Source organism: Alligator sinensis, unplaced genomic scaffold (genome assembly GCF_000455745.1).
Source record: "Alligator sinensis unplaced genomic scaffold, ASM45574v1 scaffold862_1, whole genome shotgun sequence".
Classification (NCBI taxonomy): domain Eukaryota; kingdom Metazoa; phylum Chordata; order Crocodylia; family Alligatoridae; genus Alligator; species Alligator sinensis.
The window spans coordinates 244,812-258,491 of NW_005842066.1; the positions used below are offsets into that span (position 1 = coordinate 244,812).

The window sequence follows — 13,680 nt, forward strand, 5'->3', positions numbered from 1 at the left end:
ATACTTAATTCTAAGATGAGGGCCCCCCTCATGTTAAATGAGGGGGAGGGGGAATAGTCTTAAGAAAAAAATGAAGTTAAAAAAAATGTTAGGGCTTAGGGACAACTGCTTGGAACTCTGAGCTAAAAGTTTATTTTCATCTATACAGTTCAATAAACAAAAATCTTCCTTCCTGCATAAATACAGCACTTTCTACAGTTTAAGCAGATATTTTTATAAATCTGCTATATCAGTAACTAAATCTGAAAATCCATCAGGAAAGAAGTACATTCTGTAAGAATTTCTATCTTTAAATGTATTTATGCAATGGTTCAGGGGTATAAGTTGTAGCCATGCTGGTCTAAGGACATAGGCAGACAAGGTTCTTTGGGTAAATCTGATATTTTTTATTAGACCAATTTAAATAGTTGAAAAAATTCTTCTTTGCAACTGTTTGGGTACAAATACCCTTTGTCAGGCTGAGGAAGCATCTGCAGTTGATGTGTGCCCTTCCTGGATGGAATGAACAGTAAAGAAGCCAGAGGCTGGTATGCATGCAAGAAAGGCAGTCAGTGTAGATGTAAACTGAGGTGTCAGTGGGTGAGAGACAGGCTGGTGGGTGGGGGGAGTCGAATGAATGTAGCTGGTAAAGAGTGGAGAGGTACCTGGGGAGTCAGATGTTAGGCAGATTACAATGCATCATAAATCCAAAGTCTATATTTGGTCCAGAATTTTTTTGTATCCTGAAAGGTGTTTTATGCATTGGAAGTTTACAGTCACATTAATGGAAATAGCTATTTTGCAGAAAGTAAGTTATAGGAGACTATTTAGTATATCATATTTAAATGTATTCTAGAAAATGTAACGGAAAATGTATTAACAGTATGCCGGTTAATTCATGTTAAGCAGCTTTTAGTCTGAACCTTCAAGTCCAGAGGAAAATACAAGGCCACTAAACTTGTAGTGAAGAATTCTTAAGGACAGCATTGCACCTTACAATCACTGTACTGCTATTACTTAATTACCAGCTACTCTAAACATAACACCATATAGATTAAGTCAGTCAGAAGTGAGGTATCTTTGGAAAGTTTAATTGAAACTTTAGGAAGCATCAGAACATCTAGTACATTTTCTGTTTTGTAGCATGCACAGGGGCAGTCAGTTTCCCTGTAACATACAGTATCCAGTTTTCTGGAGAGATATCCTATCATACATTTTAATACCATATTTGCAGCAGTTTTCAAAAGAAAAATTGAAGTTGGTTTCTGATAGCAAAGGGCAACATACATTTTTCTCTCCTGGGGATGAAGGCAGGAAAGAGAAAATGACAGAAACCTTTGTGTTACCAATAGAGCCTGGAAGACTACTCTACCTATTCTGTGTCTTATATTATTCTTATTACCATTCGTAGGGTCTCATCCAAAGTCAAGGAGCTTTGGATCAGATCCTTAACTCTTCTGGAGAGGACTCTGTATAGCAACATGAAGAATGCCCAGCACTTCCATTCCTTGATAGGTTGACAGTTTGTAGTCAATTATTCACCAACTATATCAGCCGATGCTGATCTGATAACCAATTTACTTTAAAATGCAAAACTTGCAAGGCATTAATAAACTTTTTTTTGGCACACTCCAGCAGCCTCCTGTGTCACATGTATCAGTGTACCAGTTGTCAAAAACGGCAGTGGGGGCACTTGAACTAAAGGTCATCAAATCGGTTTTAGTTCAAGTGCCACCACCATTTTTAAGCGCAGGGATGCTTTTAAGTGGAGCAGAGCTGAGCAGGGTGATGGCAGATGTGGGTTGCCTGCTGCAGGGTTGGGGCTCTCCACTCTGCTGCCTTTGCCCTGGGAGAACTGTGCTGGCCATGCCTGCCTGGCCGCCCCCACTGCTGCCAGGCAGGCAAGGGGTATATGGCTGGTGCAAGGCTCCCAAAGTAAATACAATGGAGAACCCCAAGCCCACAGTGAGCAGCCTGAATCCACCCTGCACACAAATCTTGCCCCTTCCCTCCCCCATGTCCCTTCCCCTCCATAAGATTTCCCTGCAGGGAGCTGCTCTCCATACTACTTGACTGTGATCCTGGCCATGTGCATACATGTAGCTGCGCATATGCATGCGGTGTCCCCTACATCTTGCTCCCAGCAGCCCCAAGCAGACCCCTTGCAGGCTAGAATGCTGCCTGCCTGCAAGGGGAAATCCATCATTTCCTGAGGGAACCCAGGCATCTGGGGACCCTGACCCCATAAGGAAGAGGGAACCCAGGTGTCCACGGTCCTGGCCAGAAAGCATAATTATTGGTAAACATTATCAGCTACAACGGCCAAAAAAACCCAATAGCCAATAGTAATTTCCCCTTCTATTGGTGCTGATCCAATAGGCAACTGATATATTGGTGTACCTCTATTAGAAAGCAAAGTTAGGTCTCCAACATACTAGAGAAGTGTGTTGCCACTACATCACTGGGCTCTTGAACTACTTATTTAAGTAGAAAACATGATTGCAGAAAATAAAATGAGGCAATATCCCTTTTCTAACAACCTTCTTAATATGTGGATCAGCATCATGAATAACATATGAAATAACATCCTGGGTTGATTAATTTGTTTTCTTCTCAAATGAAAAACTGTTTTTATCTCCCTAAGCATGAAAATCTTAGGAATATATCTGTACATGGGTGTACATAATATATAATATTAAAATTTGATTAAAGACTTAATGTCTTAATTTCCTGCTGTCACAGTTCTGCTATTTAAATGGCTATGCAGACTTATTTTATTATGGTTTCATTAACAATTAAAAAGTGTAAGGCAACCAAACTGAGATGTCATCATTGCACAAAAATATTTCCAACATCAGCCTTTACTTTTTCTCAAAATGTTAAACAGCACACAATTAAGATAATCAAAATCATTTTTCTAATAGTAAATTAAACAGTTTGTTGTCACTTAACATGTCAACTCATGCAAATCATCTTTCCTCATATATATAAAATTATATTCTCTTATGAAACAGGTTTGTAAACTTTAGTTAAGAGCCAATTTACCATTTATTCTTTCAAAACTTCAGTGAGGAAGAAAAAAAAGTTTCATGGTCTCTGATTTGCTCTTTATTTTTTTCATACCAGTTACTATCAGCTGTTAAGCAGATGCTTGCAGATAAGTTGGAAGGCTAGATTTCTTTCTTTTTAAATTTATATATACCGGTATATTTTTGAAAGGGAAAGTGAGACATACAAAAACTTGTTTCTGGTTCTTTAGAAGCCTTGTAAAAATCCTTGTAGTTGTGCAACTATTTCTGTATCCACAGTTTCCATAAGTGCCTGAAAACCTTGTTCTCCCAGTAATTCCTGTTGTGCCTTTAGCTTCTCATAGACAAACTGCTGTAGTGACACCGTATGTACTGGGTCCTTCAGGGCGAGCTGTACAGAAGAGATAAGAGAAAAAATATAGTAATGCAAGCAAGAGGCAGTCCCAATGCATCTGTGACTCATTCATCTAATTTATATAATCTTAGCTGGAGTAACAAATAACTTCTGCTTTCCACTTCACTGTTGCTGAGAAATAAAAGTCTTATTGAGTCAAATTTTTCCATGGAAGTACTCGCATTCAAGTTTCTTCTGTGAAGAAAATTAAGCTGTAATTTCAAAGTAATTAACATTGGTTCTCAATAAATTCTTTCATTCACTTCCATAAATTCTTTCATTAGATCTTACAACAGTACAACTGAGTTACAATGGATATTATCACTGTGGCCACATTAGGAATGCCATACTGTGAATTATAGAGATTTTACAGATGAGGAATCATAGGTTAAATTCTGGTCATGAAAATTACCAAAATTAGCTGGAGTGGTGGAAGCCAGAATCATAGACTATCATAGACTGTTGTGCTAGGTAGTATACAAACACAAAATTAAATCTCTCCCCTCAAAGAACTAAGTAGTTTCATAGCACTTCATAGCATCAAACTGGCATGCACATTAATGCACAAATCTTTACTTTCTTGTTCCAAAGTCTGTTTCACAAGGGAGGAAATTTAGATAAGATATGTCACTTGAAGCTTGGAGACAATTACAGTCTGTTTCAAACCAAGGTTTAGAATTTAAGATTAGAAATTAAGCTTCTTCTGTCATGCCAACACTGTGTGAAGAGACCCCCTTCTGATGCAAATAAGAAAACAGTTTGCAAAAGATGCATTGCCAGACACCTTTTTTCTTTTGTGGGTCATTCATGTAAATATTGACTAGATACCCATTCTTTGGCTTAGAAACCAGATGAAGTCAGGAGCTAGATGAAGTCATATATTAGATGCACACAATCCTACTTGTTAAAATGATTAACAACTGCCTTTTTTGCTACACATTTTTGTGCCTCCTGCTAAATTTGCTATCTGTATTGGAACACTAACAAGTAGAAATTCTTGGATTTTTAAATTAACCACATTTAAAAAAATTGAAATTCTCTGGTGTAGCGGAAGAAATGTCAAGATTAAGGCCCCTTGCAGACATGCACCTTAGGCTGCCATACATGCATGACAAAAGGCACAATTTTGGGATGGAGGATCAGATCCCAGTTGTGCCCCTACTTGTCACCACATGTTATGATCCTGAGCTTCCCCTGCACTGGCAAATTAAAAACCAGGTGCTACAGGTTTGGGGCCCAGTCTGACAATCAGCTGATTACTGGCCTGGCAGAGACCACACTGGGGCCAGTCCCAGACTTTGGTGCAGTCCCTGGCCTGAGACAATAATCAGCTGACTGTCAGCCTGGCAGGGACTACATGGGGGCCAGCCTAGGCCATATGTTCAATTTAAGTTATAATATGTGGAACATAATATGTATGCACATGTAACACCCTTGTTATTATGCCACGATTCACATTGGACACTTTTACACATGCTCCAGGTGCAGGGGGGACGGCGCTTTAATTAGAGCAGCTCCGAGAGGTGCTCTAATTAAAGCACTGCCACACCTCAGGTATCAGCATCCCTGGGCTTAAAAATGGTAGTGAGGGAGCATAAACTAAAGTTCATTGCGATGAGCTTTAGTTCCAGCGCCACTGCCACCATTTTTAAGTGCAGGGCCGCTGATGCACAAAACACAGGAGGCTGCTGGAGTACAGTAATTGCCATGCTACAACAGACTTGAAAAATTGACTCCGCTCTGACATGCTGGAATTCCAACGCATCAGAGCAACCTCTGCGCTTACATATAGGCACCCATTAATCACAGTGTAAATATAATGTGTAGAAGGGGCCCAATGTAGATTTACAATGCAACAAAGAATTTTAAATGTAAAATACAACTCAATTAACTGTAATACTGCTACTGCAACACTAAAATAGGCATATAATATGGCTTCCTATTATTCTTGTTTTATAATAAAAATAAAATTAAAAGAAAACTAGAGCAGAAAAAGAAGTATGCCAAAAGTCCTCTGAAGTATCCCAGAAGGGCAGTTCACACTGTATTTATTACGAACAAATGAAAATGAAACAGCAGACTACTTTTCACGCAATTCATTTAAATCACTGCTAAGTTTTCTATTCTATTGTGGTCTCTGGCATTCAGCTCTTTGTGTTCTTTCCCCTCTCCATTTTGGTCACCTTTACATTTAAGTTTAATTCAATCATCCTCTCATTAGTTTCAACATTTATTTCTCAGCCTTTGAGCCTCTCTAATTTTGTACTCCAAAGCCTTTATTTTTTTGTGTGGCTTTTTTTACAATCTGATCCTTTTGCTATCTCCCTTCTAACTCTTCTACCCTTTAACTCTTCAGTCCCACTTACGTCTCTCTTAAGCATTCCCTACACAGTAGATTTCTCTGTATGTATATTCTTTGGCTTCTATATGCCAAGTTTTTGCAAACTGAAATATATTATATCTCTTCTTAATGCATACTGAACTTCACATGTCCAATGGTTTTTGTAAATTTGCATTTTAAAGCAGACACTGCCAAGACTTAATCATTAACACATTAGTAATGTGCATATGGCATGTACCTAAAAAGGCAAATACACTATTGCACCTTCTATGGGTCAGTACTTGCACATAGCAATTTTGTGCACTGGGTGTATAGCTTTGCCAATCTGCAGTAAAACTTCTCCTTGCCACAGACTGTGAGAACCCATTTCTGAGCCATTAACATTTATGAAAGTGTGTGCATACCTGTCCGTTCTAGTACTCTACAATCAAGATTAGAAAATGTCCCTAAGCTCAATGGTCCCTCAGTTTCTCTCTGAATTCTGAAATACATTGGTAGAGGAAGTTTTTGGCAAGTTGATGATCCTGAAAATGATGAGGCTGTTAATGTTCAGATGACACAGTGCTCTGTTTCTCAGGCTCCTGGCAGATGTTAAAATAATGACACAATTTGGCATGTGAAGAATGTTATACTCCATCCGAATCATGCACACTACCATGCTGCACGTGCAGGACAAGATATGCAATGCTTGGGATGAGGGATAAAATTACTCAGAAACTAATTGTATGGCTGCTGGGGCTGAACTGGGACCCAAAGCTGCCCCTAGCCTGATTCTGCAGATCAGGCATGGCTGGCTATGTCCTGTGTGCCAGAGCAGCCCAGGCTCTAAAAAACACATGTGCCGCCCAGGGGACCAGGAACCCAAAATCAAGGAAAGGCTCTCCAGCCCTGGGCTTCCAGAGCCCCAGGACTTTTAAAAACTGTGCAACTGAAGTGTTTAAAATCCCTGGGGTACCAGGAACCCCAAACCGGAGAGCCTCTCCCCAGACTTGGATTCCCCTGTTCTTGGCTTTTAAGCAGTGCAGATACAGCTTAGTTGGGCTGCAAGTGGAGTTTTAGATTGAGGGTACCCTGGACCCAAATCTTCAGCCAGGATTGGGCACAGGGTAGCTCTGGTTCCTGGTGGGAGATCAGGGACTGCCCGCAGCTGACATGTTAATTGTGCCATAAAAGTAACATCCGCTAGGGCCCTCAGGCACATTTTAAATTAATTTTAACCTACACTAATTTTAACCTGCACTAATTAACATTTGCTGGCAAATTCCCATAAATTCATTTGGAACTCAAATAGTAAATACTGTGTATTTGGAAGAGAGATAGTGTGCTCTCTCTACATGAAAATTTTGAATTCCTGCTTAGGTACAACGTTTAACTAAACTTTAAGTATGGCGCTGCATCTAGTGCTTCTAGATTTATGTCACACTGTAAAACAGAGAATGACATTATAAGTTTTAGTATCTCCAATATTATTCATATTTACAATATTTAGTGAAATGAAAAAATGATTACTTAGGAAAGAGCAAATAAAGTAATGAACATGACAACCCTAAATATACCATACCATTCAACCATAAAGCCTATGAAGTGTCTAAATATTGCAGGGTTCATGTGAAGACTAGAAATTAAATAATCTATATGCTACAATTCGGGGCATCTGATTTGGACTTCAGGACTACTTTAATTCTGATTTGGTTTTATTTTAAAAATACCAGATTCAGGTAAACTAGAACCACATACTATAGGGATCTATAGTATATAGTATATTCTATAGTATATAGTAAATAATTTTACAGCTTAAGTCATTTCACGAGGTACAATATTAATTACACATAGCTTCGTAACATGTATTCTGTTAACACAAGTGAGAAACTATAACAAAATGGCTTTATATGAGCGTAAGTATCAAACATACCATTACACTGTTCAGGGACTCATTAATATTTAATCTAATGCATTTGTAAGCCACTAGAGGTTCGGTAGTATACTTCACATTCATCAGCACAATCATCATCTGCTATCTCTAAGGCCCCCTCTACATGTTACAGGTATCATGCAATTAGCTGGTTCACTGCACAATTACCTATACCACCTACATGTGCAAAGTAACTATGACATCACAAAAAGCTCTAGCTAGCTTTAATGTTATGCCTAGAAAATGTCTATTAACTTTATGGCTGGTTGCTATTGAGCTTTAATTTGCATATGTAGCAGAGACTGGGAGCCTGTCAGCTGTTACTGCAGAAGGTCTCCTCTCCATCATGCAGCTCTTCCTTGCATGCAAGAAAAGAAATGACTGCACAAGGCTGCCATCACAGATTTGAAGTCCTCTGTTTATCTCAAAGACAATTACAGAATGGTTAGTAAAAGCTCCTTTCCACTAAAACACAAACTTACATGTGATACAAAGCAGTGGTATTCAATGTACGGGCCTGTGGGCCAGAGGAAAAAGCCTTGCATGCTGGTTTGGGCCAGTGTGTGGGACCATTCTGCAGCCTGGATCTAGTATGCAGGCAGGCCCAGTACCACTCGTCTGGTTTGTGAGGCCAGAAAGGTTGGGCACCACTGATACAGAGGGAACATCTTGACACACTTCAGTTTCTATGTGTAGTTATTTTTTGCCATGTTATAGACTAAATGATTTCCAAAACGTCATCATTTTAATACTTTTACATTTAGAGAAAAACGCATTAAAAATAACATTTCTTAGAAATCTTGCTATTTCTTGTTTTCAGTATTTGCAAAATATTACGTTCAGCAAAGTGGCTGTCCAACATAGCTGAGTGGCAAAATTCAGGTTTACTGTATTAAATTATTATCGTATTTACTCAATTCCGAGACAAAGTTTTTTCCTCATTCATCATGGGGAAAATAAAGAATTACCTTAGAATCAAGTACCTACAGGCAACACTGGGTCCTGTATTGCTTTCTGGATCTGTGCCAATTCTCTTGCTGTTGTTTCCCTGCCTGCCCACTTGCCTCCCTCCCCGTGTTGCTGCACGCTGCACTCTTGGGTGGCTCTGCGCTCAGTCAGCACAGAACTGGAGAGCAGCAGGATGCAGCACACAGCTGGAAAGTGGCAACAAATTCAACCCTGGGTCCTGCACTGCTCTCTGGATCTGTACCAATTCCCTTGGAGCTCTGTGGCTCCCTGCTGAGGGCAGGAGGGCAGCCATGTGTGGGTAGATGTCAGGGGACAAGGTATGGGGAACAAGGTGCAGCAGGGGAGCAAGTGGCATAGAGACAAGGGTTTGGGGTCAGGTTGCCTGCACCCCTGTCACTTGCCTCCTCAACACTTGCCCCCGTGCTGCTGCTTTCCTTGCTGCAATGGTAGGGCGGGGGAGATGAATTTAAGACTACCCTCCAATAATTTGATTCTTTACATGGAAAATTATAAGACATTTATAATTTTCCATGTATAAAATCTAATTTTTGGGGGGTGGTTGTCTGAAATTCAAAGTTATCTTGGATTCAGGTAAAAATGGTGTATTATTTATGCCACATGAGATTCTGTATTATCAACTTTTATCAACCTTTTCAAAGCAGAATTAAAAATAAGCTACCTTTCCCTTAAAATTCTTAATTTCCATTTTAGTTTCAAGAAAATGAATAGTGCTCACTACTGAATCCTGAAAGTTAGATGAACTGACACTCAATTTTAATTCAACACCTCCTGGGATGTAATGAAGATGAGTAGGCGATTCTGTAAGAAGTCTACCAATTTCTTAGCTACTAGGAATTAGGGCTGTGTGAAGTTTCAGTCCCCGATTTGATTTGGTAGAGATTCAGCTCCATTTGGTGGCCAAATCTCCAATCTGAATTGAATTAGGAGACCCTTTAATCTCTCAGAATTGAATCGGAACTTTCCGAATTGATTTGGAGAGATTTGGAAAAATTTGGTGATTTGAAAATAAACACAGCTTTAAATGTTTTTTTCTATATACCTCAAGGTACCAGGCAGCTCATGAATGCTGCGATGGATGGAGTATCCCACAGGAGCATGGGGGGCTACCCAGCACGCTGGGCAACAGACCCAGAAGTGGACCAGAAGCACTTCTGGTCCACTGGGGAGCGCGTTGGGGACCCCCTTGCACTCCCCCAGCTTGGTGACTGGTGCCTCCTGGGTCTGGGGGGGCACTCGGGGTCCCCCTGCGGCTGATTGCTGAGCAGGGGGGGGGGCCACAGTGCTTGGTGGTGGACCCGGAAGTGGACTGGAAGTACTTCTGCTCCACTTCCAGGTTCGCCACCAAGCATGGGGGGGGCGTGCTCCTGTGGGATGTTGCATCTGCCCAAGCATTGCAACATTCACAAGCCATGCCTGGTACCTTGAGGTATGTAGAAAAAACATTTAAAGCTGTGTCTATGGCTGAATTGCTGATTCTCCAAATCAGCATCAAATCTTCAGATTCGGATTTGGCCGAATTGAATCGGGGACAGTGATCCGAATCAACGAATCAAATCACTGGCCCCAATTCAGACCGAATCTGAATCGAATACAGCCCATTTTGCACACCCCCACTAGAAATCTCTGGATGAAAAAAAATATAATTAGGAGAATGCTTAGGCTGGTTAGCTAATCCTTCTGACAAAATAATTAATAAATTCACTTTACTGCTTACTGATAATTTTAATAAACTGTCAGTTACTGTACATGAAGCACAAATTCAATATTGTCTCTGAAAGTCTACCAATGAAAATTATTCCATGTAATCTTTTGATGACAAATTTGCTAAAAAAAGTCATAGAAGGATCTCGTGAAGTCATCTAATTCAATCCCCTGCCCAATACAGGATCATTTCCATCTAAAACATCTCATCTAAGTAAGTATTTGTTTAACCTGTTATTAAATATTTCTCATGACAGAGACCCCACAGCCTCTCTAAGCATTCTGTTCTAGAGCTTCATCAAAGTTAAGCAGAGTTTTTCCCCCCCAATTTCTAACCTACATTTTTCTTTTTGTAATATAAGATTGTAATTTTTTGCCCTGTCTCAACTGTATCATCCTGAGTACATGAATCAGGAAATTCTATATTGGAAAGTAATTTCCATATTACAAATTAAGGACATGGACAATCTTGTAGATCAGGCATATAACCTGGACACAGTGAATCTTGGTTCTGTTTCCAATTCTGCCATGGTCTTGGTATACAATCTTTGACACATAAGCTTTGAGTCTTAATTATCCCTTCTGTAAAACATAGGTGAACTACTAAACGCAAGCCATGTACAGATGTTCAGTTTCTACCAGAAGAATCACTGCTCTCTTGCTAGAAAACAAAAGTATGCAGACATTCAAACTTTTTCTCCCAAAGAAAAATAGGCCATCTGGGAGAAAAAGAATCTGACAAAAATCAGATAAAATTATCCCTGGGAGAGTTTTTCCCAGGAGCCTGAATATCTGCACACTTTTCTCTGGCATAACTCCTCCTGAGGAGCAAAAGGAGTAGAGCCAAGGGAAAGGCTCCCATGCTTTCCAGAGACTGGGGTCCCCCAGGCTGGAGATGGTGTAAGGGGCAGCTGTTCCCAAACCCTCCTATTTACCAAGATGGGAGGGAAGGAGCAGCTCCCTGCCTGCTTCTCACACTTTAGTCCCTGGCATGAGAGGCAGGCAAGGCTTTGCTGTGCTGCTGTCTGTACAGTTAGGGGGTGCAGTAGCATGGCTGCACCGTCCTTTTGGATTGGAACATACCATGGAAACCACTGGGGACTTTGAGTCCACAAATCAGATGAAAATCCCCCTTACCTTCCCCTTGAAGCTCAGAGGTATGTCCCCTCTCTCCCTCCTAGGTCTGCTGCTGCTGCTTGCCCTACTGTTCCAGGTCTGGGGGAAGATCCAGAGCTGCTTCTGCCCACCCCAGACAAGCTTTGCATGGGCTAGACTCACCTTGGGACAGGGACAGAGATAACTGTGGTGGGATAGTAGTTTCCCCCTCTCTGCCAACTCCCCCAGGAGCAAGTGTGGGGAGGGAGAACCCCCTGCCCATCCCTGCTGCCACTGTCCAGTCCCCATCAACAGCTGAACCCAGCCCCTGCACAGTCTGGCTGGGATGGGCAGAGGCAGCTCTAGAGCTTCCCTTGACCCACTGGGACAGAGGGCAAAGCAGCAGTAGCAGGTGGGCGAGGAGCAGAAGGGGAGAGGCGGGAAGGAGATGTACCTCTGAGCAGGAAGTGGAAGTAAGCAGTGTGGGATTTTCATTTGCTTTAGAGACTTAAAATGGTCCTGAAGTCTTGTGCAGTGCCCACACCTGTTGGGGGCAGGGGGACTGAGATGAGGCTTGGAGTAGGGGCTGCAGCCATCCCTGCAGTATGATTTGCTGCCCCGCACTCCTCTTTGGGAAATCCTGAATCTTCCCCTGTGTTCAGTTATGAGGCACTGGGAGCTCAGTGCACAGAGCAGCACAGCCCCCTGCCTGCTTCTTATGCCAGATTTTCAGGTGTGAGATGCAAGGTAAGGGGCTTTGCCCTACTGCTCCAGTCCCTTGGGAATGGGAGAACTGGAGCAGGCCACATTTTCCCTGTGCTGGAATCACCCCAGCCTCAGGAATGCACAAGAAGGTGAGAGGAGGGGGCTGTGGTTGCAGACTTAGGCTAGGGACAGACATTCAAAAAGGTGGAGCCTGAATTGATTCAATCTTTGCTGGTTAGTCTAACCTGATGAGATAGAACCTATTTGCAAGTGGACAGACATCCACTTTTCATTTTGGAAATGCAGGCGCAGGATGAAGTAGCCCTCCCTTCCCTTCCACAGGGAAGCTGAGCTGAGGGGGAGGAGAGGAATGGCTTGGCCCTGGCAGGCCTGAGCATGACTGAGGAGCGGTTTAAACCCCCACCTTGGCCTGCAGGGTTTGGAGGATGGCAGAAGAGGGACCATAGCCAGACAGGGGCATGGCCAGACCTCCATGGTGCAGAAGGAGGAGGAGGGGGAGAGCCCTACCTGCTGTAGTGGCTCCCTGACAGCCAGGAGCAATCTGGGCATAAAGCTCTCCTCCCTGGCTCCAGAAGGGGAACTCTTTCCCCTCCTCCCCCCACCTCCACTGCCGTGGGGTGGGGAGCTGGGCTTTGTGCGGTGCTGATGGGGGATTCTTCCCCCCCTCCCACCCCCACTGCCAAGTGCTGCCCAGCCCAGCCTGGGCATGGGGAACGGCTGTCACTGAGCTGCAGCCGCTGAGGAGGGCCCCACCCCTGCATCCTGGGCCAGCCCTGTTCAGCCCCGGTTGGGGCAGCTGCATGGCAGGGCCGGCCCAGGTCATGGGAGTGGGGCCCTCCTCAGCAGCTGCAGCTCAGTAACAGAGAAGCTGAGCTTTTCAAGTGAGAGCAGCCTGGCCCGGGCCCAGCATGCATGGGTGGCGGCTGGCCGGTCAGTGGGCTACCTAGGCCAGCTTGGAGGCACTGGTGGGCCTGAAGCCTGGCAGCTGCCTGCTACAGGGGCTCACTGCAGACACACAAGCCCCTGCGGCATTTCCGAGTTGGACCAGGTTGTGCACTGGGCCCGGGCCAGGCTGCTCTCACTGATAGGGCTCAGCTTCTCTGTCACTGAGGTCCAGCTACTGAGGAGAGCCCACCCCCGTGGCCTAGGTCAGCCCTGCTGTGCAGCTGCCTCAGCTGTGCCGTGGTGGCACGGCCCTCCTCAGTGGCTGCAGCTCAGTGACAGATGCTCCCTGTGCCCAGGCTGGGCCAGGCCATGTGTCACCACATAGAGCCTCGCTCTCCACTTCGTGGTGGTGCGGGGAAAGAGGAGGAGGAAGACAAGTTGCACAGAGCACCCTGCTCCTTGCAGAGGTGGGAGGGGGGAGGAGGGGTGCTGCTCTGCCCCAGCTGTGGTTCCCTGGTGGGAGGGGGGAAATAAATCCCTCCTTGCCCCCTGAGCCTTAATGGGGCCATGCTGAGACAGCTGCAGTCCCTGCCAGTGGGACAGGGAAAGGACAAGGGGAACAAACCCT

At 43.4% G+C, this 13,680-nt stretch overlaps 1 protein-coding gene across 7 annotated transcripts in view; it reads right to left on the reverse strand.

The window, feature by feature from the left end:
- Positions 1–1,764: 1,764 nt before the first annotated feature.
- The window catches only part of IPO11 (importin 11), a 317,498-nt gene continuing 305,582 nt past the window's right edge, over positions 1,765–13,680 (reverse strand). For all 7 annotated transcript variants that reach the window (XM_025204020.1, XM_025204018.1, XM_025204021.1 and 4 more), the window contains one exon: positions 1,765–3,399. In XM_025204020.1, the coding sequence (XP_025059805.1) occupies positions 3,235–3,399 (165 nt within the window). In that variant the 3' untranslated portion in view covers positions 1,765–3,234. The remainder of the gene's footprint in view (positions 3,400–13,680) is intronic.